The following is a 27,546-nucleotide window of genomic DNA, read 5'->3' on the forward strand; positions in this document are numbered from 1 at the left end:
ATTTCAAGAATGTACAATCCAACATACAAAATTACATCCACATAACCATATTTTAAATTTACATCTGCATAACCAAATTTTCACAGTATACAACTTTATACACATACTGTAGACAATTTATCAACCTTGTATAAAAGTGTATAATAATGTATAAGACGTGTTTATACACTCTTTTACACTGGTATACAATATTATACAAACTTATATAAGAGGTATGTATAAATACATACTTCTACACTGTATAAAAATGTATAATAACGTATAAAAGGTGTTTATAAACACTTTACCCGGTTGTTTTTGCTAAGATCGGATCAAATTAAACTCAAGATCAATGACAGGGTAAATCGAAGTGAAAATGAAGATTGGTGGTTTATGGGTGGAGACTCTTCGTGAGTTGAAATACTTATCATGAAATATATTTTGTCCAAAATCTCCCCAAGAAATTTTCATATTCACCAAACACCGAAAAATCAGAATTACATCAAATTTGCACCAGAAAAGCACTAAAATTGCACATAAACAACAACGAAAAGCACCAGAAAAGCACCAACGCTATGGGATTGGACCAAAACAACAGCACCAGATTCGCACTAAAACAACACTAGAAGTAGAAGCGGTAGTTGTTGTGCTCTCAGCGGTTCCAGCGGCTAAAAGGGGTAAAAGAAAAAATGTTGCCCAAATCTGGTAATTAGTTTGCCTTAGTTAACATAGAAGGTAAAAATCCCTATTTTTGAACCCGATGGAGTACTATAAATATTCATCCTTAATCAGAGATTTTCCATTTGAATCCTACTCGATATAGAGTCGCTCTTTATCTGCAGTTTAAAATTTTTTGGCGGGAATTTAAAATGAATTGGCCGCATCAGTTTAGGAATATCCATGCTTAATCATATATTTTCTATTTGAATCCTACTGAATATAGAGTCACACTTTATCCCCAGTTTAAAACTTTCTGGTGTGGATTTAAATTGAGTCGGGCCTCATTAGTGTAGGAATATCCATCCTTAATCAAAGATTTTCTATTTGAATCCTACCGGATACAGAGTCACACTTTATCCCAGTTTACACTTTCTAGCACGAATTCAAAATTTAGTCGGTCGCATCAGTTTAGGAATATTCATCCTTAATCAAAGCTTTTCTATTTGAATCCTATCGAATATAGAGTCGCGCTTTATCCACAGTTTAAAACTTTTTGGGGTGGATTTAAATTTAGTTGGCCGCATCAGTTTAGGAATATCCATCCTTAATCAAAGCTTTTCTATTTGAATCCTAACGGATACAGAGACGCGCTTTATCCATAGCTTAAAAGTTTCTTGCGCGGATTTAAATTTAGTCGGTTGCATCAGTTTAGGAATATCCATCCGTAATTAGAGATTTTCTATTTAAATCCTACCGGATACATAGTCGGGCTTTATACCTAGTTTAAAATTTTCTGGCATGGATTTAAATTTAGGCAGCCGCATCGATGTAGGAATATCCATCCTTAATAAAAAAAAATCCTATTTGAATCCCATTGGGTACGGAATCACACTTTATCCCCAATTTAATACTTTCTAGCGCGGATTCAAATTGAGTCGGCCTCATCAGTTTAGGAATATTCATCCTTAATCAAAGCTTTCCTATTTGAATCTTACCAGATACAGAGTCACACTTTATCCACAGTTCTTAAACTTTCTAGCGCAGATTTAAATTTACTCAGTCGCATCAGTTTAGGAATGTTCATTCTTAATCGAAGATTTTCTATTTTGAATCCTACTAGATACAGAGTCGAGCTTTATCCCCAGTTTAAAATTTTCCGGCATAGATTTAAATTTAGGCAGGCTGCATCAGTGTAGCAATATCCATCCTTGATCAAAGAATTCCTATTTGAATCCTACCGGATACAGAGTCGGGCTTTATGCACAACTTAAAACTTTCCGGTGCAGATTTAAATTTAGTCGGACGCATCAGTTTAGGAATATCCATCCTTAATCAAAGATTTTATATTAGAATCCTACCGGATACAGAGTCGCGCTTTATCCACAATTTACACTTTCTAGCGCGAATTCAAAATTTAGTCAGTCGTATCAGTTTAGGAATATCCATCCTTAATCAAAGCTTTTCTATTTGAATCCTACAAGATACAAAGTCGCGCTTTATCCACAATTTAAAACTTTCTAGCGCGGATTTAAATTTAGTCGGCCGCATCAGTTTAGGAATATTCATCCTTAATCAGAGATTTTTCTATTTGAATCCTACAGGATACATAGTTGTACTTCATCCCCAGTTTAAAACTTTCTGACGCGGATTTAATTTGAGTCGGCCATATCAGTTTAGGAATATTCATCCTTAATCAAAGATTTTCTATTTGAATCCTACCAGATACAGAGTCACGCTTTATCCACAGTTTAAAACTTTCTGGTGCGGATTTAAATTGAATTGCTGCGTCAGTTTAGGGATATCCATCCTTAATCAAAGATTTTCTATCTAAATATATCCTACCGGAATAGAAGTCGCGCTTTATCCACAGTTTAAAACTTTCTGGCGCAAATTTAAATTGAATCGACTGCTCCTTAATTAGAGATTTTCTATTTGAATCCTACCGGATAGAGAGTCGCCCTTAATCCCCAGTTTAAAATTTTCTGGCGCGAATTTAAATTGAGTCGGCCGCATCAGTGTAGAAATATCCATCCTCAATCAAAAGATTTTCTATTTGAATCCTACCGGATACAGAATCGCGCTTTATACCCAAAATTTAAAAATTTTCAGCGCGAATTCAAAATTTAGTCCGCCGCCGCATCACTTTCCGACGCGAGTTTCAATTCAGTTGCGCCCTAATCTGGATACCAGACACCGGACCGAAAATAAAAATAAAAATAAAAACTTATTAAACGTGGTCCCACTCAACCATGTGCCCTCTTCCTGTCTCCACCAGCTCCTGCCTCTCAATCATTTGACCCCCCCTACCCCCTTGTTCCCCCTTCTTCCCTCTGTATAATAATTGCCTTTTTTTTTCCCTAAAACTATATCTCACTACTCCCAAAAAAAAAAAAAAAAAAAAAAAACTATATGTCGAGTTCAGTAGAACAACCTAGTAATGGCGGCGCTATTACCGAGATTAATAGTAACAACGGTGCTTTAACGGTGAAGAAACCGCCAGCAAAAGACCGTCATAGTAAAGTTGACGGACGTGGACGTCGTATAAGGATGCCAATTGTATGTGCAGCTAGGGTTTTTCAATTAACACGTGAATTAGGTCATAAATCTGATGGACAAACAATTGAATGGTTATTAAGACAAGCTGAACCTTCAATTATTGCTGCAACCGGTACTGGTACTATGCCTGCTAGTTTCTCTACTCTTTCCGTTTCGTTACGAAACAACGGAAACAGTAATAATAATAATAACAACAACAACTGTGCGTTGTCGTCTTCGGTTTCATCAATGAGTTCAGGTTCACTCAATCAAAAGATGCTGTCTTCTCAGTCTCAGTCTACTTCTCCGGCGCCGTTTTTGCTAGGGAAGAGGCTACGGTCTGAGGATGATGATGATGGAAGTGGGGGGAAGGATGACGTCAGCAACGGCGGAGGTAGGGCTGCTTTTGGTAATTTTGATTTTAGTTAGTCTGTGTGATTATCTGATTTGCTTTTATGCTTTTCTTGAGCCGAGTTTCTTTCGGAAACAGCCGTCCTACCTTGGTAGGAGTAAGGTGTGCGTACACTCTACCCTCCCCCAGACCCCACGATGTGGGATTTCATTGGGTTGTTGTTGTTGTTGTTGTGTGATTATCTGATTAACCACATTGAAGGTTTAATTAGTTGAATATTAATGAATTTAGTGCAATTACTAAACTATTCAAGCATTTAATTACTCATGTATTGGGCGAAGGATGACGTAAGCAACGAGGGATTGTACAGTTTGTAGGTCTTGTTGGAATAACATTTTAATATTAAAATATGTTACTCTCTCTCTCTCTCTGTGTGGGGGGGGCTAATTTATGTGATATTTTGCTTTTGGAGAGTCAGTTTGGACTAAATTTTGATGCTAAATTGGATTAGATTAACTCAATATTCTAAAATTAAAATTTTTGTTTGAAAACTACATGAAAAGTTGTTTGGTAATTGTGATTTTAGTCTTTATGACATCTGACTAAGCATATTAAACCTTCCGATTAGTTGGATTGTGCAATTTTGAATGACGTAAGCAACGGTGGAGGTACGGTTGTAGGTTCCCTTTGGAATAGCACTTTTGGTTCCTTAGTTATTTGGTAATTCTGATTTTAGTCTTTGTGATATCTGACTAAGGACATTAAACCTTGGATTAGTTAGAATTGTGCAATTTTGAATGACGTAAGCAACGGTGGAGGTACGGTTGTAGGTCTTGTTGGAATAACACTTTTGGTCTCTTAGTTATTTGGTAATTCTGATTTTAGTCTCTGTGATATCTGATTGAGCACATTAAACCTTCAATTAGTTGAATTTGTGTACTTTTAATCCCTTATTTTGGGGAGATTGTTTGACATACGCACCAATTTTAGTCCCGACTAAGAACATTAAACCTTCTATTTGTTGAATTGCGCACTTTTGATTCCTTTGCTTGTCAATATTCACAAATTTACTATCATTATTAACCATTCAACCACTTTAATTACCTATGATATTTGACTAAGCACTTTAAACCTTCGATTAGTTGAATTGTGCACTTTTGGTCTCTTTGCTTGTCAATATTTGCAAATTTAGTATAATTATTAACCGTTCAACCACTTAATGACTCATAAATTATGTTAAATTTGTACTATTACACACGATTTAATTAATTGAAGGTTCATGTTGAGTAATATATCACAAGGACCAAAAACATAATTTTCTTACTGACCAAAAGTGCTATTATGAATTATCCCAACATTTTAATATTAAAATATGTTCATATTTGTTGGTGGCCGTAACTCTGGCGTAGTGTAAAAGGGAGAGGAAGATGTCCGTTTCTCAGCCTGAATATTTATTTATTTATTCATTTTTATTTTTCAACGGTAATTTATTGTATATTCACCAACAGGTCCTACTGCTGGATTTTGGGCTGTCCCGGCTAGGTCTGATTTCGGACAAGTTTGGAGCTTCGCGCAGCCGCTGGAGATGGCGGCTGCGGCAGCGGCAATGAATTCGCAGCCTTCGAGGTTTCTTCAGCAGCATATGGAAGAAGCATCGGCTGGTAGGGTTGGGAATTACTTTCCTATAGCTCAAGGGCATCTGAATTTGCTAGCTTCTCTTTCGGGTTCTGGACCGCCGAGAAGAGAGGACGATGGACATTGAAGATATGAAATATTTATTTGCTGTTTATGATATGTATAAAATGAGTATTATTGTTGTTCTTTGTTTGTTGTATTTGTTCTGTTAGAAGTGACATTGTTGTTAATTTTAGGCGTTTAGGTAGTGTAGTGAGTGAGAAATGGAACTAGGTTTTGTGCAATTTGTTGAATTACTGCTAGGGTTAGATTGTTTGGTTGTTCCATTGCATTTGTTAGGGTTTCAGTTCTTAAGTTATGAGTGCTGTAGCCATGAAGAGATAAGAAAAAGATAACACAAGAATCCAAGGGAGCTTCTTGTGTTGAATTTGGTTGGAAATTGGAACTCTCAATAAGTGCTTGACCATTTCGATAATGGTGGAGTGGAGAAGATAAGTATCGGTGTGTGGTCTACAAAAACCTGTAGTTCTGCATGATTGTTTTCTGTAACGAAACCATGGAGGTTTCTGATGAATTGAATTCTGTAATTTGTTGAAACTATCTGCGTGAGAAGATAATCTTTCAGACTCGAAAAGAGTGCTATGGACTTTGTTCCTTAAGTACATTGTGTTTCTTGATTGGATGATGTTCCCCGCGCTCGTGTGTGTGTGTGTCTGTGAAGATTCAATTGCAACTGTCGAAGTGATGCATGAAAAGGTGTAAATTTGTCCCTAAGATACATTTTGTTTCTTGATGGGATGATGTTTCGCGCGCTCGTGTGTGTGTGAAAAGGTTCACTTGCCATTGTCTAAGTGATACATGAAATCAATAGAGTGCTATGGACGTTGTAAATGTGACGTTGAACATGATAAATGCTTTTGAAGTGTATTAGCTGATTTTGAACCTCAGAGACCATAATATATAGGAATGGAAAAAAGGAGATACCTCGGATACCTACAATTAATGCTTTCTTTAATTAGTCTTGGTAAATAAATGTGAGATTTGGTCTCTGTTCCAATATATTCACTTGCAGTGGCCAGTGAGTGCCACATTTTGAAGTGGAGAAGCTTGAGTTTCAACTTGAAAACTATTTGATGTTATAGAAGTCTTTATGATTATCTTCATGCTATTCATTGCTCAGTCATTCTGAAGCTAGTTGTTGAGCTAATGTAATATTCCATATGTTTAGTAGTATCATGTACACTGCAGCATGCTGTAATTTTTTCTTAAAGCAGCGGGAGAATTCTGCTCTGCAGCATCTGCGATTAAGGATGTATTTCAGCTTTGTGCGTTTGATTTGGTAACAAATCTATTATGTCTATCTAGTGATTGTAAAAGATTACTTGGCTTGAAGACTATTGCCCAGATTCTCCAAAAATAGTGCCATACCCATATCGGATCCTCCAAGAAAGCACTATTTTTGAAGGATCCGATACGCATCTGTTGACATTTTTAAAGAATCCGAGCACAGAGCTTGAAGAAGGGCTGATATATAGAGGACTCGCATGAGTTTGCAAGTTTCACCTCTTTACTAAAGGTTTCAAGTTTCTGTTTTTACTGTCTATATGTAATGATATTTTTTTAAATGAATTGACTACTAATAATTTCTGATTGTATTCTTAACTTCCAATGAAAATTTGGTTATGTTTTGAATTGAATTGGAAGAATCAGATTGAACTCTGCAGCCGGCATCTGTTGGACTTGTGGAATTGTTTTCAGACTTCAGCAGGTAAATATCCTTTTAAGGGGGTAAACTAACCGTAAATCTTTTTAAATAGTTAAGCAGATTCTAAGAGGTTGTTAAATGCTTTGAGGATTGGTAATTTCTTTTTGAAATCTTAGAATTTTTAGAGGATATCGAGCATCTATTTAGTAATTGGACCTCAAAAATAAAAAGAAGAGAATGATTTGCTTACACCTGATTTGCTGAAAAAGAATTTCTATGCTTCTTAATAATGCAGGAAGAAAAAAAGAAGATAATTTTCGTCTCAAAGACGTGTGGATGGTTCTGTTTTCTGGTACATTGGTTTCCTTGTATAAGGTGCTGCAGAGTGTTTTTCTCCTTCCTTTGTTCAACTGAAGGCTCTCTTTTACTGCTTATCCTTGGGGTGCTGTACCATTGTGATCCTTCTTTATAAAACAAGACACTATTTGCAGAATCCGTACTCTTTTTTGTGAAGATTGCTAATATCTGAGAGATTTATTAGATTTAACTCTCTTGTTTGATACTACTATTTTCAGGAGGCTTGCAGATAAACCGTCCAATAGGAGTCACCAGTAACTCAATGTGTGCTAGCTTTTACGTTAGTCCAGTGGAAAGGAATCCATTTTAGTATCAGAATCGGAAATGTGTTGGTAGCTATATTCTAACCGAGGGTTTATCGAAAACAGTCTCTCTACCTCCCAAGGTAGGGGTAAGGTCTGCGTAAACTCTACCCTCCTCAGACTCCACTTGTGGGATTACATTGGGTATGTTGTTGTAATCGGAAATGTGTCAGTTGGTAATAGAAGCTTCAGAATGTCAAGAGTTTGTTGCATCTAGACTCTTTTCGAATGCCTCTGCTAAGTCGCGATATCTTTTGCATGATTCTTTATGTGGTGCAATCAGTGTATAGGGGAAGTTCTTGGAGCAGTGCATTTTTGAATTTTGAGTGGAGAGATTCTCAAGGAAGAGCATAGGTAAGAATTGGGAAGTTTAAGGGCTTTGTTAGTCCACAATCCACAAGGGTTAGATATAAATGTCCTTTCTGAACCTTATGTGGAGACTCTGCATTTTCCCTCCTGCCTAAGCATTAGGTGGGCAAAGTTGTCTCTGATACCTGTGTTGGTGGGAGGTATCAGGTACCCGATGGAATAATTAAGGTGCAACAAGTGTCTCTAAATCATACATTGAGCTATGCTCTCTTGATATTTCATGAGCAATACACTCTTGATGGTTCAGTGGATTGTTTCGTGGATATTCATGTGTTTTATTGACCGGTTTTTTTGGTTCAAAGTTTATTGAATAAAAATTTTGATAATGTAGTGGATCATTAACTTGTAGAGAGAGATGGGGATATAAGAAATCTAAAATGATACTCCATCCGTTCCATAATAAGTGATTTTTTAGGCTTTTCAATTTTTTTCAAAATAAGTGGTGCTCTAGGATTTCAACAATACTTTAGGCAGATTCTTTCAAAATTACTTTTATTTAAATAATCAAGATTCATTAACTACCTTTTCTTTTTCTAGGCTTTTAATTATATAAGCACAATTTGATTAGGGGTAAGTTAGTAAAAACACTCCTAATTTTATAGAAGTGAGCAATTTCTTAAAGGGTGTGCATGAGCTAAAAGAATCACTTATTATGGAACAAAGGGAGTATTTGGTAATCGATAAAAAGCTTAAGAAATTAGTAAATATAGTTCAAAGAGAATTGCCTAGAGGTTGAAGCATGAGATTCAAGGATCAAAACCAACTACTCCCTCCGTCCCAAAAATATTGTCTTAGTTTGACTTGGCACAAAGTTTAAGAAACAAAGGAAGACTTTTGAAATGTGTGGTTCAAAACAAGCTTTAGATATTTGTGTGGCTGTAAATATCTCATAAAGTTAAATTGTTTTTAGAAAGGTGTCAATTTTTTGGGACAAACTAAAAAGGAAAGGAAGACAATCATTTTGGGACGGAGGGATTATTATTTTGGGGTCAGCTCATGTCAGTAGAGGTTGGATTTAAGATTTAAGCTCTATGGGTTTAACGTTTAAGATTCTTCACCCGGAACTCACTATACTTTTAAAGTTATGGTTTCATATCTACTATCTATATAAATTTTAGTGAAAATTTCGTAATGAATTTAAGTTCTCTATTTGAAAGTACTGGATTCAAATGAATTTGGTACTGTGCTTGAGAGCACGCATGTACTGCTTACCAACACCACAATATAGGTAATATTATAGGTTTAGTGATAATACGATATTTAAGTTTTCCTATAAACCTCTGATATCTATGGTCCAACTTTAGTGAATAATATTACCTAGTCAATTTGTACTTTAGATTAAAAAACGAAGAAAAGAAAGAAACAATTACTAGTCCACAAGATCCAGGGAGAAGTAGTTGGATTAGTTAGAAAGCTAATACAATTCAACTCAACTTAATTAAAAATATATCGTGACGTTGTAGGTTAGAGAATATCATAATATATAAATCTATACCAGACTCTTCCAAGCCGTATTTTAATTATACTATCGACATCTCAACACAGGTGGAAAATTGAAATTTGTTGATATAGTGTGTCCAACAAGTCGTGTTTGCGTTTCTTTAAGCATTTCAAAAATCATTAATCTTGACCTACTCATAAATTTATATATGCTGATAACGTGAAGATTTTTTATCATATTATTAAGTACTTAAATACTTTAGTAATATAGAAATTCAACTTGTACAAAATAAATGACCTGATTGAAATACTTATTTTCAAATCAGTGCAAAGCAGTACTTAAACTCAAATTAACTTTAAATTTTATGCATTGCTGATGCAAATTCTTTTTAACCTTATTATATCAGTTAAAAGACAATGGCAAATGATTCCATTCAATAAGTACGTATTATTAACTTGAAAAATACAGCAACTAATCAGTTGGTTGTCACCATAAAATCATGAGTTTAATTTAAGTTATTATAACATATTATTACCAATCAATATTATAAAAGGGTTACCTGCAAGTGCTTTTATATCATTTACACAGAGCTTAAACTCAAAACTTTTAAGTGTTAAGGTCAGTTTAAATATATCTCCAAAGAATGTAGTATGCAAATCATATAATATTATACTTGTCTTGGTTAAAGGATAGTATTTAGCTGTACACGTGATAAGCACGTAAGAGTAGCCCATAAATACACGGGATTTGAAAATATCAAACCATATAGTAATTTCCAAACAAACAAAGCTCATTTCTGATATAACAATCAATTTTTTGGTTTCTTGTTAAAGTTGCACACACTGTAAAATGGCAATGAATCCTAAAGTATTTCCTCATGGAATGCCAGTTCCATTTCTCAATGAATTGTTTGTCTTAGCTAATGATGGAGTTGACTTTGAGATTGATCACATTCCAAGGTAACCATTAATTCTTCTTTGAATTCTTCCATTATGTTGTCTTTATTTTAATTTGTTTAATCTTGTTATTTGATTATTGTTTCGACCCAAAATACTGATATAGTTGTGAAATTAGAATCTTGGGCATAAAAGTTTTAGATAGGAAGTTATGGAGGACATGACTCTAGATAGGAGGTTATGGAGGACACGAATTAGGATAGAAGGTTAGTACGTAGATTATTGTTGTCTTACTTATCCTTTCATACTAATAGTTGCAGAGTAGTATTATTCTTGTAGGTCCATGTCTTTCGATTCCTGTTACTATTTGTTGTTGCTTGTTCTTCGATTATCATATTATTTTGCTTTCTCTAGTATTTCACCATGCCTGTTTATACTGCTTTGAATTGCTTGTTCTTGTCTCTAGTACTATTTGATTGTTTCTTTGATTATGTTCTCCTATCTTGCTGCTATTACTGCTTATTATTATTGTTTATTATTCCTGATGCTTTTTCATCTCTCTTTGAGTCGGGGTTCTATCGGGAACAACCTCTCTACCCATCAAAAGGTAGAGGTAAGGTCTGCATATACTCTACCCTCCCCAGACCCCACCTGGTGGGATTATACTGGTATGTTGTTGTTGTAAAAGTTTTATAAATAACTGTATGGATTGAAGCATGTATTTGTACACTTTTTTCAGTTTGGAAAGTAGATGCATTGAGTGTGTGTTTGGTATGAAGGAGAATGTTCTTCACGGAAAAAAACATTCCTGTAAAATAAGTTTAAAAAAAAAAAGGGGCAGCTCGGTGCAATAAGTTCCCGCTATGCGCTGGTCCGGAAAAGGGCCGGACCACAATCCTGAAAAATAAGTAATTTGCTTATTTATTTTTTGGTGTTTGGAAAGTAAGCCGAAAAGATATTATCCCTAAGACATTTATATGTCATCTAGAATAACACCATGGAGGTGAGGTGGGGAGTGGGGGGTGGGGGTGGCGGGGGATGGGGGATGGGGTGGTCAAGGGGTGAGGCGTGGGGAGGAGACAATGAGCTTGGAATGTTGCTTATGAAACTTATTTTCGCTTTTCGCACAAGGGAGGAGCTTGCTTTTCTTGAGAAAACATTTTCCAAAACATTTTGACCAACCTAATATGGGAAAATCTGAAAACATTTTTGAGGAAAGTATTTTCCTCCATAGCAAACACAACCTAAGTTTATTGTGTGTGGATGGAGTGGCTGGGTGTTAATTTGTTGTTCTGTATGATTTGATTTCTCACTGTATTTTTTTTTCTCCCTTTTGGGCTTTTTAACCAGTTAATGGGTTGACATGAATTGTGAATATTTTGCTTTTGCAGTTTAGGAGTAGTACAAGCAAAAGGAATCATCTATTTATCGAATATCCGTATGGTCTTTGTTGCAAAGAATCCTAGGGACAACTTCACTGCTTTTGACATTCCGTTGGTATGTATAGTGCTCATCTTTCTAGCTTCTACTTGCCTGATTTTTGTAGGAAATATATGCTTTTTGAGTCGTGTGGAATTGGTTCCTGCCCCAGATTCATACCATTGTTCATTTGATTCGTTACTTGTTTATATTTATTTGAATTTGTCTGGTAATATTGCAAAATGCAGGACTGATGTCTTTAGGTTCCAGGTTAACAATATGCCCTCTTTTGTTCAAATATCTCACAAATCCATGGTGATTAGTCAGAGCTAGAGCTTCCCCTATGGGTTCGGTGGAACCCAGTAGGCTCAAATCCGGTATTAGCATATAAAAATCCGCTTAATATGTATAAATAATTTATACCCAGTAAACTGCATTTTCTAGAATCTAGAACCTACAAAGCAAAATCCAAGTTCTGCCTCTAGTTATAGCCTTATAGGATTTTTCATCTCTTCTAAAGCTACTCTATATTTCAAGTTGGTGTACAAAATCCAGAGGTACTAGACATTTGAATTTTCCCATACTGTGTTCGTGCCTATAGCTGGTAAATGTTATCCGGTTACTTCAAGGTAGCTTCACTTAAGCATTACCACTTGTGTTAAATTCTGCATTTGTTGTCTATACTTGGGGTAATTGTCTTAGACTTGTACAGTTTTCTTGAAGGCCGTTAAGCGTTGAAGCTAGGTGCAAAAAGGTTGTCCTCGCTAAATGGCGCTTCTATATAGCCAGTAGCCACAAGGCGTTATGGTGCGCATCTGATTGCCCACAGGCTCTGTCTTTATAGTTGCATTCTGCTTAAAGCACTAATAAGCTTCGGTATTTTTTCCCCCACTGTTCACGTTTGATAACGCTGGACTTGGATGACTATCTTGAGGTGATGTGAGACAGTTCAAACATTTAGTTCAGTTCAATCTTTTCTTAGTCAAGTTGTGCTTCACTACTTGGTTATATCTTTGTTGTTGTTGTTGCTGTGGCATACTATCTAGATTTTGCTATATTTTTGTGAACCGATTTAAAAACTGGTCGAAGTAGTTGAATCTGAGCAGGTGGATCCGGCGTTAAGAGTTAGTCGGGTTCAAAGGAGGTGTGTTCATACATACAAACATACACACATATCTATGTGAAGATTTTGTAATTCTGTGCATTAAATTGATACCAATTCATGGGTGTTTGTGAGGAGTGGAAGAGGACACAATTTTTAGAACCGATAAAAGCTTCTGCTGACTCAAATTTACTTCATTCTGCAGCTTTTTGTTCATGGTGAAATATTAAATCAACCAATATTCTCTTGCAAAAACATTTCTGGATATGTAAATCCGGTAAGTAGAATAGATAGATTTACTTATTCATGGACCATATAAGCACAACCTACTTCAGATGACTGATTCTTACCTATTTCAGGTTGTTGTACCAGCTAATGAAAACAATGTCATTCCTCATTCGTTTAAAATTTTGTTCAAGGAATGTGATTGTGAGAATTTCATCCCATTATTTTTCAATTTAATTGGAAAAGTGAGACGACGCTACCGACGGTCAAGGGCAAAGGCTCGTGTAGATCCTCTTCAAGAAGCAAAAGCATCGGTCGATGAGATGACGAGATATGCGTACGTCACGTTTCTTGCTTTTTGTCTAAGACTTGTTTTAGACCACAAGTTTCAAAAGTCTTTCTTAACTTTGTGTTCAGTCAAACACCGTCACATAAATTGGGACGGAGGGAGTATTTGATATCATCTTTTCAATATCTTCACTATAAGCATAAACTTGAGATATTTCGTAAAATTCTTATTTTGGTAAACTTTGCAGTTATGTCGACCCCAATGATCCGACAAGTATCTTCTTGCAGCAGCCTACTCCAGAGCCTTGACTAGGGTGTCGTACCTACAGTTCATAGCCTACTGAAAGTTCTATATAGCTCTGGTTTCTGGTTAACCGGATAATGCAACTTGTGCACGAGATACATCTTTTTGCTTTATTGATGCCTTCAGATCTGTCCATATGGAGAAGAATAGTAAGTTTGTTTTGCAGATGATGCAGGGGCGGAGCTAGGGGCGCAAGGGTGTTCATCCAAACCCCCTTCCCCGGAAAAAAACATTTGTGTATATAAGCTTAAAAATAACTTTTTATGTATACATAGTAGATGTTGGATGCCATTGGCTTCTTCGTGTGTTTACTTCTTTAAATTTTAGTTCCTTTGGCTTCTTCGTGTGGTTATTTCGTGTGAAAATCCTAGCTCCGCCACTCATATGATGTATATACCATTAACTTCATTCTTTTATGGGTCAGCAGAGGTCCCTTTTCCTGTGTGATTTTATGCATAAGTATTAGTTCTGCTTTCTGTTGACAAAGTGAACATTTTAATCTCTTAGCAAATATGTAGCCTGCCCTTTGTGTGAGTAGCACCTTCTGAAGTTGTTCTACTTGGTCAGAGGTACACACAGAGTCCTCGACTAATGTATTATCAAAATACGGTCTTAAGTAATTTTCACCTCGTGAGCTAGCTTTTGGGATTTAGTTAGGCCAAAAGTTTCTTTCCTTGATCATTGTGTTGAGCCCTCATCTTATATTATTCACGCTCCAAAGGTCTAATCCTGAGTGTGCGGAGGGTATTGAGTCTCACATCAGCGCTTTAGGGATGGAATGGTCTGTTTATATGGTCTTCAGCAATTTTCACCCTTGTAAACTAGCTTTGGGAATTGAGTTAGGCCAAATGTCTATTTCTTTATTGTGTGAGAGTCATGCCTAGTGCAACTCATTGTTTGATGTTGAGCCCCCATCTTATATTATTGTTCACGATCTAGATGACCAGTGTCCTAAGCTTGCAAGGTGTTGAGTCCCACATCGGAGCTTCAGCAGTGAGATGGTCCCTTTATACGATTTTAAGCAATCTTCACCTCATGAGCTAGCTTTTGAGATTCAGTTATGTCCAAGGTCCATTTCTTTACCGGAAAAAGTAAATAGAAACTATCTCGAGCAATCCTTGAACACATGGTTCATTAGGCCTTAGAAATGTTTACTGCAGCATTTGTTTAGTCCAAAAAACATTAATTCATAGTGAACCTTATTATGTGTCCATAAAAAGCAACTAAAGGGAGTACTTATTACTTCATGTCGAAAATGCAGCCATGACAAAGAAAACAGCACATAATTTCAAATCTCAGGATACGACACTCTTTGTTGAAGGAGTAAAAGTTCCACTTGACAAATACATGACACATGTTTTAACCAAAGGTACATATAGCAGATGTTTTATTCAAATAAAAATAGAGGTTTCCTCCAATATATTCTCCTTTCATGTGATCAATGCTTCTTCTTAGCTTTTATCATTATATGCAGCACATCTCTGAGCTACAACCTCTGCAGTAACACTGAAAAGTACCACAATTATAGCAAGAACAAGTAGTCTCTGGCCTTTTACGCATGCCTACTCCGCTCAGCAAATTCGTTAGCTTTTCTATTTCATGCCCGTTCCGTTCAGGAGAAACTTGTACACCAAATCCGATTTCATCCCCCCTCTGCTCAGGAATGAAGTCTACATCAATTACTTTAGAAGGCGTAGACGCGTAATTAGCTACAAGTTTGTCGTCACCAATGCTATTGGATTCTGCTGCACTCGTAACGTGAAAGTAATTAAGTGCCAAAATCATCATCAACAACATCATGGCTGCTGCCGGTACCTTTTTTGCCATGGTTAGTAGTACTAATTAAGTTGATGAAAATGAAATTTAACCACTGATGTCAATGTGCTTGGTCCAAACTATTACTTGGATCAGTTTATATACAAAATTTAACATATATGATTTGGCCGAATTGTTTATTAAGAGATTCCTTAGTTCGCCTCGACAAGCGAACAGCTCAAGAAATGCTAGCAAAGCATGCGAATTATGCATATAGAAATGTACGTTTTATGCTGTCAGCCGATCACATGAAACAGCTCAAGAAATGTACGTTTTACTACCCTCCCCAAACCACACTTGTAGTGTGATTACACTGGATATGTCATCGCTGTAAATGGTTCACTATAGTTCTTTACAATTTGACTAGGAGAAAATAACTCTGCAACGATCTATTGTGTTTTATTTTAAGATCTATCTCTCCACTCTGTGTAAGAGGGAGTTAAAAACTTTATCTGTGTTAAAAACTCTATTTCTGCCATTAAAGAGAGCTTCTTCTCCGTATTCATATTCATAATGCATAAAAAAAAAGAAAAAAAAAAAACTTCCTGTAAGCAGAAAACCGAGCGCAACAAGAACTACAGCAACCATTACTGTCAGGTTCAAAAATGAGCTTTATTTAACAAAAATAATGTCAGTTAAAATACAACTGAATTGTTGTGTGTTTCTTGTATAACAATCTTTAACATTGCATGAATCACAAGAACACCAACAGAAGCAGAACATATTGAACTAATTAAGCTCAATATGGATGAAATCCAGTTAGATTGTAATGCCCTTTATACATACAAGCTCTCTTCCAAGTCATAAGTCTCGTCACCCATACGAAATCTATTTAACCAAATATACTTGTTATAGCTGCATCACCAACTCGCCAAGAAAATATACAGGCTTCTTTTTTAGTGATGCCAGACCTTAAGAGCTGTTTTCCTCTTTTACCTCGGCAATCTCTAAATTTGCTTTTTGTGCAGCTCTTCTTCTGTTTTGGATCTGGCTAACATATTCAGCAACAATAACATGAAACTTGGGGGCTAGTTTACTTGTGTTAGAGACGTTAAGGCCTGCCTTCTTTAAAGCCCGTGTCACGTGCTTTTCAGCCTTCTGAAAATGAAGAGCGCAGTAGGAAGGAACGGTAGACCTCAATATTGGCTTTCCACAAAGTATGGGCCCCGTTGGCGAACTGCAAAATGAAGCGATCAACAAGCATGATCAATAAGTAATATTACCTCTCATGGTCAGTCACCTCTCCCTGATAGGCTCATATTACAGTAAAAAGGTGCAAATTAGCTATATGAGTGAAAAGTCTGCTCATGTACTGGATACCAAAACTAAATCATATCAAACAAAGCATATATATTACACCATAAAGACTATATACAAGAAAAAAGGAGAGTCGCAGGTTGTAGTCCTACTATACTCCATGATTCATAACACGAGATGTGCCCTCTCATACATTCGACCATGCCTCAGTGTGCAAGCTACCACAACACCAAGCATCACATGTTCTTAATGTGCTCGTGCGCCCATTGGCACCACTGGCCTGCCGATAAACCAACTGACCAGCCAGCACACACCACCAATAAGAGCCAACGTCACGCACAAACAGCAACAAGACTAGCACACTGTAGTGTGTCGCATTGAGGCAAGCGCCCTAAATCAGGCCGCTCACCCACAGCGCTCTACATATTGAGGGAGTTCACTGGCACAGCCCTAGCTCCAGCTTTCTTGTATATACCATTGCTTGTACATTCTAAAGTCTAGTACACCTATCACTTGGATTAGTTGTTAAAAGGAAAATCGAGTAGTCTTCTAGCAAGTGAAATAAGTAATTTTTACACCTAATTGTGACTCTAAAGCAACTCCGCCTGTGTGAGCTCGCTCACATTGCCGGTCCCAAGCCCGGATAAAGGAGGAGGGTTGCCGAGGGTCAATCGGAAACAGCCTCCCTACCCAGGTAGGGGTAAGGCTGCGTACATCTTACCCTCCCCAGACCCCACTATTGTGGGATTACACTGGGTAGTGACCAAGACCAATTGTGACTCTAAAGCATCAAATTATTACACTAATTTAATTTTTACTAATTGCACATGTTTAGTAGGATGAGAGCTACCTATAGCTATATCCATATCCATCAAAGAGATCTATTTAGTTTCAAAATGACTCTGGATTCTCGTCCTGCATCTCAGTTAAGGATGGACGGGAAAAACAGAGAAGACAATGTCTCCCGAAGGATTATCCTATTTCCAAGTGCAAACAGACCTGTCTAGAAGGACAAGATGAAGGCACAAAGGTAGGCATTCTACATACTTGGAATATTGCGGCGGAGTCCCAAAAGTTGAATAACAGTGGGACTTTGCTGGTAACTTCAGCAAGAGGTTATGACGGCCAGGTAATTTAATATTTTGCAAGAGCAGAAGAGTGACGTAACTGGGAGGGGTGCACCTCAACCTAAAAAAAGAATTTAAATGACTAATACAGGTGGAGAATTACGAAATCCACAAGGGGCGTTAAGATTTTACATGGATCAGAAAAAGACATTTCATTGTGGGGCTCTTCCTACACTATAAACCATCCAATTTTTTTTTTTTAAAATCAAGTACTATAAACCATCCAATTATGTTCAACTCGATTGCTTAGAATCAGGAAATTAAGTAAACCCAACATGAGGAGGGTAATGGTTCTTAAATTATGGGTTAAGGATAATTCCAAACCTAAAGACATGACATATTTGCCTCCAACCAAAAAAGAACGGAAGATACTGATGCCAGTAATCCTAGCACTGCAGGGACTAGGGAGTCACAGGTAGCTTACTCCAGGAAAGGCGGGTTCAACCTCAAAAACTTCATACGAATAAGAGGTACTAGGTACATACGTACAATTTTCTTTGAGAAGGTGCATCCATGAAGTTACAACTATGGTGATCGCTAATAGATGAGAAATGTAATTAGACCTCTCAATTGAAAAGCCAAAATGCTTCCAAGAGGAAGATTTTAAATGTACAATGCTAGTACACAAAACAAACAAGGTTCGCGTCTCAATGGCAGAGGTAACACAAGACGGAATGTGTCTTAGACGTACGCCACAAGTTCAAACGCTGGTTAGTGAAGAAGCTTTGCATTTAAGCTGATAAGGAAGACCCATTATCCACCGAATTCCAAAACTGGAAACAACGGAATTCTCAGTTATCAAAAAATAATGAAAACACCACATTTGGGAATCTCTCCATTACTTATACAAAGCATGGGGGTTTCAGCACCTTTTAGGATCCAATTTAGTGCAAAATTTGGCGTTGAATTTGGCGAACATTTATGGGTTTAACCATTAATGATGGTCAAAATCTTAAGGAACGTTTAAGAATAAACGGGCTGGAACAGAATGAATAACAAGAAAGTAGTTGGTAAATCCGAAGAGAAGGAAAAGATAGAACTCTAGGAATCAGAGCTAGATCCCACGGGCATCATCCCATAAGGTTGGAAAGTTAGAATTGCATGACATAATTCAAAACTAAAGATAGCTGCTGAGGAGTGAACTCCAATGATCATACTACTACTACTACTACAACAACAACAGCATAACCAGTGTAATAGGAAGGGGATGTGGGGAGGATGTTGTGTATGCAGCCTTACCCCTACCTTGTGAAGGTGGAGAGGTTGTTTCATAGACCACGGCTCAAATAAAGCATATTGAAATCAGTAAGAACAGGAAATACAATAGTGAAGAAACCATAATAAAAAAAATGGAAAAGAGAAACAATAGCAACAACAAATATTACGATAACCGAAGCAAAGGATACACCAGGTAATAAAAAATCAAAGCATAAGATAGCAGGAGAGTACTAATAGCACTAATAATAGGGGAAACTAGACAACGCTCAACTACCTATCCTTCTACCCTAATCTAGGGTCACGTCCTTGGTAAGCTACAGGTGTGCCATATCCTGTCTAATCAACTCTCCCTAATACTTCTTCGGCCTACCTCTACCTCTCTTAAGACCCACCATAGCCAACCACTCACACCTCTTTACTAGGGCCATCTATGATTCTCCTCTTCACATGCCCGAACCATCTCAGTGTCGCCTCCCTCATCTTGTCCACCACGGAGCCACTCCCACCTTAACCCGAATAACTTCGTTCCTCACCCTATCTCTCCTAGTATGCCCAGACATCATCTCAACATCCTCATTTCTGCTATGTTCATCTTCTAGACGTGTGAATTCTTGACCGGCCAACTCTCCGCCCCCATACGACGAACCCGAATGATCATAAGGCATTAAAATGATATACACGCACCATACAACCTAATCCTAGCAGTAAAGGCTATCAGAACATAAGTGAACCCAACTACCTTGCTTCTACTTAGCTTCCAAGCCTTCCAGAACCATAACTACTCTCACATATTACAACAATCTTTGCACAAGGTAAAATATATCGGGAAATCCTCACAAAAGATTCAGGAAAAATAGAGAGCATTAAAATAGAAGAAAAAAAGGAAATACTTTGGAGTTTAAACTAATCATGTAAGCTGCAAACACCCATCTTCAATAAAATAGTTCTCACATTTTGCTTGAACCTTTGGGCTACCCACATTTTCCAGCCTAATCTGTTATTTTTCATTCATTTTCCTGTGCAACATATGAAAATTCAAAAATTCAAATGTAAGTGACAGGAGACTTTTTCTAGCTGTAACTATTTTTTGTGGTCCAGTTTGAAAGAGCAACAACAAACACTTTGAAGATATTAAATTGCATATAGTGCAATTTGAGTACATTAGGCTATTATATTGTAGCATAAGAGTCCATGGAAGTACTCGAACATATTTGGAACTTCCCAAAACTTCCTTTCATTGCAGTGACTAAACTAGTCTTTGGATCCCATTGATTTAGCTTTTCCCTCAAAATTGTCGCCATCTATGTGCATGTATGAGTGTAAATATGATTAGTCTATCTCATTCCCAATGTCGTCTTTACTTTATCTAACACCTTGGTGCAACCATTTAGGTTTAACTTTTTATATTTTCACTTTACCAATCACCCAAAAGAAGGAAACAAATACTACTTCCCCCACCTTTTACAAAGTTTAAATGAATTTTGTCATCAAATCCCATTACGATAGGTTAAATCTACTAACAGGATATTTCTGTTTCGATGAAACAACAAAGAGCACATGATTTATCAAAGTTAACCAACAAATTCCCGGCTGCTATTTTTTTTTAAAAAAATCATTAAATAAAGGGCAAAGCGGGCCATGTACAAGAAGTATACCGAAAAATAGAAACCTTACAAAAAGACATGATTTTCTACGAATGAAACCCAATCTTCTTTACATATAGGGACCTCATGGGTGCATCCTGCTCCTATCCTATTTCAACAGGTCAGGTATTATAGTTGATTATATGTTTTCTGGGTAAATTGGCTTAGAGATATAATGGAAGAAGGCAGATCATGACACTAAGTAATCACCTGCAAATATGAAGCAGATAAAGGAAGATGGATTAGTGGTTCTAACACTTAAAAAAAAATGGATGGGTTAATGGTGCCTGCACTAGTTCTTATGGAAAGTCATAATGAAAGGATGGGATCTTCATAAAGCAGCCAGCTTCAAGGTAGGGAAGAGATGCAGGTGAAAAGTTTGGGATGATCATTGGAGAAAGAAGCTCCCGTAAGAAACAACTTGTCATTGCTATACTATGGTAATAAAATAAGTCAACGGTTCTACGTCCATGGTAAAGTCGAGAACAAAGTGTTGAATGCACACCCATCTCCATAGAATCCTTTCAAGACATGGAGACATCTTGAAATTCAGCAAATAGAGTACTGACAAGAATTTAAATTTTAACTGAAAAATTATATGTTGCTATAATATGGATTTTCAGACTGAAGGAGATTTCTTTTAAGGCTAAGCTAAAAAAGAGCGGAGACTTTGATGGTAGTCCAGCTTGATTTTGGAGAGATTACCCAAGTGTTTGCTTGGCTGGTTCGAGCTAGACAAGACATGTACTAATTGTAAAACAGGCAATTGAGGACATCCTTAGGTTTCAGTACTTTAAGTTTGAGCAAATAAAAGTAAAAGAACTCCCAATAAAATTGATATATAGTGCAATTTTGTTTAGGAGGCAGAGCACAACTATACATGCAACTGTTTGATACATTTTGAGGCTACCATGGACCAATGGTTCTTTCAAGCTGGTGTTTTAGTAGAACAGCTGGATCGCATATATCAATGAGAAAAATAAAAGGAGACAAATGGGGGAAGAACATGCATATGTGAAGTAAGGAGCAGCACTGGCATGTGTAAGCAGCCCTCCATGGCAACAGGATATAGACAAAGATGAGAACTGAGAAGCAAGCTAATTGAGCCCAACTTTATTGTTCATAAAGCATTTCACGTCAATGTCAATTTCGTAAATTATTTTAAATGAAATGTCAGTTCGCTTCATAAATGGAAATAATAACAAAGGGCTACAAGTGTCCATTCATAAGCACAACAAAAATGAAGCCAAAATTATCTAAGTTGGGCTCACACAGTAGTTGAGTAAAAGACACGATCACCAAACAAGTTTTTTTCATTTAATTCAGCCATCACCAAAGCTGACGCCTGTAATTTAAGATTGACATAGATGGGCGATTGATTGATTTAATAAGAGCCATAGCCAAAAAGATTAATCAGTAAAATGTACACATTATGTACAAGCAAGAACTAGAACAACACTAGCATACTTTTACTAACAAGTCACAACTTGGTAGATTGCAGCTCTAGATCCAGTGAACGCAACCAATTTCGTTCGTTAAAGCTATTGTCTTAAAAAATATCAGCAAATATAAAAAATATATAGATTCTGCATTAGCAAAGTTCCCTTTGAGTAAAAAAGATGAGATCTTTTTGTTAAATGTAAGCAAAATAATGACCAGTTTTATGTCAAACAATAAAGCACTAAATTAGGCGCATGATTCTGCTTCAGAAACAACTCACAAAGGACGCATTTGTAAGACACGGATTACTCTCCAAGCAAGATATTTATCGCGTGCAAATCCATAAAAGAAACTATCTTTTTCCACTGTCTGCACATTTCGCATAATAATTATACTCAGGATAACTAAATAGCAAGGATACTATATATTCCTTGTTTTGATAAGGTAATAACAAGTAGTGCTATATACATATATCTAATCGAGAGACACAGACATATGAAAAGACATTTTTATTCTTAAAGCTTAGAAATATGCAAAATACTAAGATATAAATGTATGAAACACAAAGAAAAAAGAAAAGAATAGCAAGCAAACCTTTTGATGGCATAATTGCAAGCCTTGTATAGTTTCTGTTTGGAATCCGACAATATATGCATGTGACAGAACCTCGTAAGCGCCATTGCCTTCGACTTGCAGCCATGAACCCCACACGTATTACCGTTAACCACATTGCTATTATCCTCATCTTTATTATTCTTATCTTCATCTTCCTGAAATGCACTCATTCCAAATTTCCAGCAATACTCTCTGTGCTTGAGCTTAACTTCCTCCATTAACGACCTGGTAGGAAAATAACATTTTTTATTTCTAAATTATTGGTAAGTTATACATCATGTTTATCTTTCAATAAATTAAAGGCATAATACATAGATAGACACTTAAACTTTGCCTGTACAGGCAACTAAACACTCCAACTTTGATAATGCACATCTAGACACCTCAACTCGTCCCCACTATGTCAGTTGAATACTTCAACTTACAAAATGATCATCTAGACACCTCTAAAGTTTATGTGTCACGTCATGCCACGTCAGCATAGCATCGGGTGTCCACTAGATACAAGTGAGACGAGTTGAAGTGTCTAAATGTGTATTCTCAGCGTTGGAATGTTTAGTTGCAAGTTGAGGTCAAGTTAAGGTATCTGATTATGTATTATGCCTAAATTAAAATGCACTCCCTCTTAATTTAATTGTCTTAGTTTGACTAGGCACCGAGTTTTAAAAATAAAGAGAGAATCTTGTGATCCTAAATTAAAGATAGGTTAAATGTACCAAAATGCCCTCTTAAATATGTCATCTGGAAAGTCGGAATTTGATAGTTATCTGAAAAGGAAAGAGACATTCTTTTTTTTGGGGGGGAAATTAACACTATTGTTTATGGAGAAAATATTTACCCGAAATGACCCATATTTCTAATATTACCCGAAATGGGCCTTTATACATTATTATACACTTTTATAAAAGTTTATATTTTGTCTACAGTAAGTGTATAATGTTGTATATCACGTGTACAAACATTGTTGCCAAAAAAAGTTGGCTATGTGGATGTAAATTAAAATATGGCTACATTTTTATGCTGGATTTTACGTTATTGAAATTATCCCTTCTTTTTTAAATGGACTAAATAGGAAAGTAGTTATACATTATTATACACTTTTATACAGGTTTATACATTGTCTACAGTAAGTGTACAATGTCGTATGTATAAACAATGTTCCCCAAAAAAAAAAAAAGTAAATATGGTTACATGGATGTAATATTTTATGCCGGATTGTACATTATTGAAATTATCCCTTCTTTACTAAAGAGACTAAATAGAAAAGTAAGACAAACAAATTGAAACAGAGTAATTACAAAAAATGCACAATTTCAATTAATACGAAAGTGCACAATTACAAAAAATGCACAATTTTATAAAGGTTTATACATTGTCTACAGCAAGTGTATAATGTTGTATATTATTGAAATGAAACAGAGTAATTACATGGATGTACAGTAAATATGGTTACATAGATGTAATGTTTTATGCTGGATTGCATATTATTGAAATTATCCCTTCTTTTTTTTATTTTTTAAACGGACTAAATAAGAAAGTAAGAGGAACAAATTGAAACAGAGTAATTACAAAAAATGCACAATTTCAATTAATGAAAAAGTGTTTACCAGTAACAATCTCTATATATACGTTGTAATTGCTTAGTCCTTCGATGCCTTCGTTTTAAAACTTCGATTCGGGTCAAAAATTTGGACCGGGCCAAAATAGCATCTTCTTCACATCCATCAATTTTGATCACCGGAATTGAAGAAGAAGAAGATGGACGGGTCGGGTCGGGCATATCGGGTTCTAATGAAGTGATACGTGAATTGTTGGTTGTTGATCTGTTGAAATTGATGGGGGGTTTTATGTCAATTTTGTTAGGGTTAGGGTTAGGGTTAAGATTTGAATTGGGGTTTATTTGACGGTGGTGATTGGCGGTGGTGGTGGTGGATTGAGTGGTGGCCGGGGACATTTTATGTGGGGGTGATGATTTTGAAGGATTTTAATGGTTGAGTTATTAATGCAATCAATTTAACAAACGACACAGTAGTACAACGCCGAAAAATATTTAAAATGAAAAGTGTAATAGGGACTTTAGATCCCTTTGATTATTACTAAATTCTGATTTATTTAGTCCTTATATGTATGACTAAGTACATTACTCTTTAATCAATTGAAAAGTACATTTTGAATTTCTTTATTTTGTAATATTTATAAATTTATCATAATTATTTATTATTCCATCGTTTAATTACTCACATATTTTGTTATTATTTCTATATTTGACGGTATTATAAATTTATAAATAGTTAAATATACAGAAAAAAGGGTAAGTATAACCCTCGTTGTAGGTTGGGTCCAAATATACTTTAGACACAAATATACCTTTCATTATTAAAGTTGACCAAAGTGGACAGGTGACATTGACATTTTGGTAAGGTGGACGCCACGTGGCACACCACCTCACACCCCAACCCACATTTTCACTACCATTGTCTATCTTCACCATCTCCGCCATACAATGACAACCGCTATCGTTAACATATTCAATATCTTCTTGAATGCAGATTAACATACGAGGAGAAAGATGATGTGTATGACAATCTTACTTGAAATCATATCGGGATGGACAATCGATACTAAAAAAGATATAGACGTTTCTAAAGACATTGTAAGAGTCACTTATTCTTTACGAAAAGATTCGTGTCATTGAGTTGAAGCACTATTTTTCTAAAAACCTTTATTCGTTGTTCTTATTGCAGCTAATAGTTAGCTTAACAGCTGACGAAATAGCTTGGAGGAACATTATTGATCCAACAGTTCGGAATGAATGTTCAGATGGTTTGCTTAGGAAATTAATGGAGCTATGCATAAGATGTCTTTTCGGACGAACCATCGGGATGTCCTTTGGTGGAAGACTTGATATGGATCTATCCCAGACGAGTATTGAACGAGTTAATTACAGTAGCGGCTGTTGTCATTGTATGGCGGAGATGGGTGGTAGCGCCAGCGAAAATGGTAAATATAGTTTGAGGGGCGTGGTGACAGTGGAAGTGAAGATGTGGGTTGGGGGTGTGAGGTGGCAGGCCACATGTCCACGTTTGTCAACTTTAACGGTGGAGGGATATATTTGTGTCCAAAGTATAACATGAGAGGTATAGTTAGACCCAACGTATAACGAGGGGTATATTTGACACTTTTCCGATAGTACAGGGTATATTTGACCCTTTTCCATTTAATATAACATATTTTCTATATGAAAGGACAAAAACATATGCTATAAGTAATTGAAACAACTAAACATGTTTAGTCATGTATCACAAAGATAAAAACGAATCTACCAATAAGAAGACCAATAGTGTTAGTTTTCACATAAAAAGGTTTTGAATTACAAAGAATACACAAAATGTAGCAAATAACATCTAACAGTGACAGTGCATAATCGTCGCTATTACCTCTGCTGCACAAGCAGAGGAGATAGGTGGCGGGAAGAGAGAGCTAAATGGGTTAGGGTAGTGAGATGGCATGCCACGTGATGTCCCCTCACCGACTTGTCAGTGCCGTGTCATTCTATTGTCCACCTTGGACAATTTTAATGGATGAGGGGTATATAGACCGAAAGTATAACGATAGGAGTATATTTGCACCCAAAGGATAACGAGGAGTATATTTGAACCTTTCTCGATAGTACGGGATATATTTGGCCATTTTTCGTTCATCATAACTATTTTTATGCAGATTATTAAAGAGGCAAGTCGATCAGTCCAGTTTTGCCATTGGAGAGGCACTTAGCAGCCAAATGCGAGCACACTCGTTTTTTTACGTTCGAAATGTCATAGATACGGCTGTACAAAGAAAATCTATAAACCGCACCAAACCTATTATTTAAGTCAAATCGATAAAAAAGCAGTTACATATCCAGGACCTTTGACACAAATAGACGCGTCAGAAGTTCCATGTAGATTACTTCTCAATACAATTTCTTTCAAATTCATTAAAATTTCATGTATCGATTCTTGAATGCCCATTATGGTAGAATATTCATGTGGGACTTTCTCAGATTTTACACGTGTGATACATGTTCCTTCTATTTCTCCAAGTAAAGCTCTTCGCATCGCAATGCATATTGTGTCGGCTTGGCATTTCATAAGTGGAGATAGAATAAAGCATCCATAATTGTCACGCCCCAAAACCCATCCTAGACGTGACCGGCATCCGACGTCATGAACAACATCGAAAGAACCTAAAAGATGCAATAACAACACTTGAACCCGCCAGGTTAAATATTCACCTCCAATAGTTTATAAAATAAATACAATCAAATCATGATATATGAATTAAATCAGCGGAAGTCTTTAATATTATAAAACTTAATCAAAACGTGACCAACGCCCAAGAGTTAAACAAAACTCAACAACTACCCACAAGAATGTGTACTATTGAGCTTCTAAGATAAAAGAATAATTTGTTTGACATGTCGGGACGCAGCCCGAAAAACTAGAATAGTAAATAAATATGATAAGGGGTGTCCCATGAATGAACATGTGGGCTCACCAAGTCAACAACAACAACAAGTCCTTCTTAAGTGTTTTGAGTATCAAGAACCTGCTCTTCTCCGTTACCTACCATACTATCAAAAACAACAATGGTATGCCTGAGTACTTCGTACTCAGTGAGTGTCTAAGGGGCAATAGTTAACAAAACAAGATATAATGAATAAAATCAATAAAATGATATCAATGAAAATAACAGTTCAAACCCAGGAATAAAGTAAGTCAGATACATTGAAGAGTCATCACAGAATCCAACAACGAAGGACACATTAACTTAGCTCCTTACCATTTACCAGTCCAAGTATTTCACTTACGAATTCACTATCA

General features: G+C 36.4%; 3 protein-coding genes across 3 annotated transcripts; 2 read left to right on the top strand and 1 right to left on the bottom strand.

Annotated features, from left to right (window-relative positions):
• Nucleotides 1-3,003: 3,003 nt before the first annotated feature.
• LOC132625469 (transcription factor TCP7-like) lies at nt 3,004-5,823 on the top strand. The gene is made up of 2 exons (XM_060340134.1): nt 3,004-3,568; nt 5,035-5,823. The coding sequence occupies exons 1-2, from the start codon at nt 3,049-3,051 to the stop codon at nt 5,286-5,288; spliced, it is 774 nt and encodes a 257-aa protein (XP_060196117.1). The 5' UTR covers nt 3,004-3,048; the 3' UTR covers nt 5,289-5,823.
• A 4,197-nt stretch (nt 5,824-10,020) lies between these two features.
• On the top strand, nt 10,021-14,003 carry LOC132629195 (UPF0664 stress-induced protein C29B12.11c-like). Its single transcript, XM_060344914.1, has 5 exons — nt 10,021-10,294; nt 11,623-11,728; nt 12,958-13,029; nt 13,112-13,314; nt 13,514-14,003. Exons 1-5 carry the CDS (start codon nt 10,185-10,187, stop codon nt 13,572-13,574), a joined length of 552 nt encoding a protein of 183 aa, XP_060200897.1. The 5' UTR covers nt 10,021-10,184; the 3' UTR covers nt 13,575-14,003.
• A 1,974-nt stretch (nt 14,004-15,977) lies between these two features.
• On the bottom strand, nt 15,978-24,732 carry LOC132625477 (uncharacterized). The gene is made up of 3 exons (XM_060340140.1): nt 24,292-24,732; nt 22,664-22,909; nt 15,978-16,561 (listed from the first exon to the last, which is right to left on the bottom strand). Exons 1-3 carry the CDS (start codon nt 24,636-24,638, stop codon nt 16,297-16,299), a joined length of 858 nt encoding a protein of 285 aa, XP_060196123.1. The 5' UTR covers nt 24,639-24,732; the 3' UTR covers nt 15,978-16,296.
• Nucleotides 24,733-27,546: the final 2,814 nt, after the last annotated feature.

This window comes from Lycium barbarum, chromosome 2 (assembly GCF_019175385.1).
Source record: "Lycium barbarum isolate Lr01 chromosome 2, ASM1917538v2, whole genome shotgun sequence".
Lineage (NCBI taxonomy): Eukaryota > Viridiplantae > Streptophyta > Magnoliopsida > Solanales > Solanaceae > Lycium > Lycium barbarum.

Coding starts and splice junctions, on each gene's coding strand:
- LOC132625469 (XM_060340134.1), top strand. CDS start 3,049: ATGTCGAGTTCAGTAGAACAACCTAGTAATGGCGGCGCTATTACCGAG. Junction 3,569..5,034: donor TGACGTCAGCAACGGCGGAG/GTAGGGCTGCTT, acceptor ATTCACCAACAG/GTCCTACTGCTGGATTTTGG.
- LOC132629195 (XM_060344914.1), top strand. CDS start 10,185: ATGGCAATGAATCCTAAAGTATTTCCTCATGGAATGCCAGTTCCATTT. Junction 11,729..12,957: donor CTGCTTTTGACATTCCGTTG/GTATGTATAGTG, acceptor TTCATTCTGCAG/CTTTTTGTTCATGGTGAAAT. Junction 13,315..13,513: donor GATGAGATGACGAGATATGC/GTACGTCACGTT, acceptor TAAACTTTGCAG/TTATGTCGACCCCAATGATC.
- LOC132625477 (XM_060340140.1), bottom strand. CDS start 24,638: ATGTCCCCGGCCACCACTCAATCCACCACCACCACCGCCAATCACCAC. Junction 22,910..24,291: donor ATATATAGAGATTGTTACTG/GTAAACACTTTT, acceptor TTTTCCTACCAG/GTCGTTAATGGAGGAAGTTA. Junction 16,562..22,663: donor TGCAATTATGCCATCAAAAG/GTTTGCTTGCTA, acceptor TTCATTTTGCAG/TTCGCCAACGGGGCCCATAC.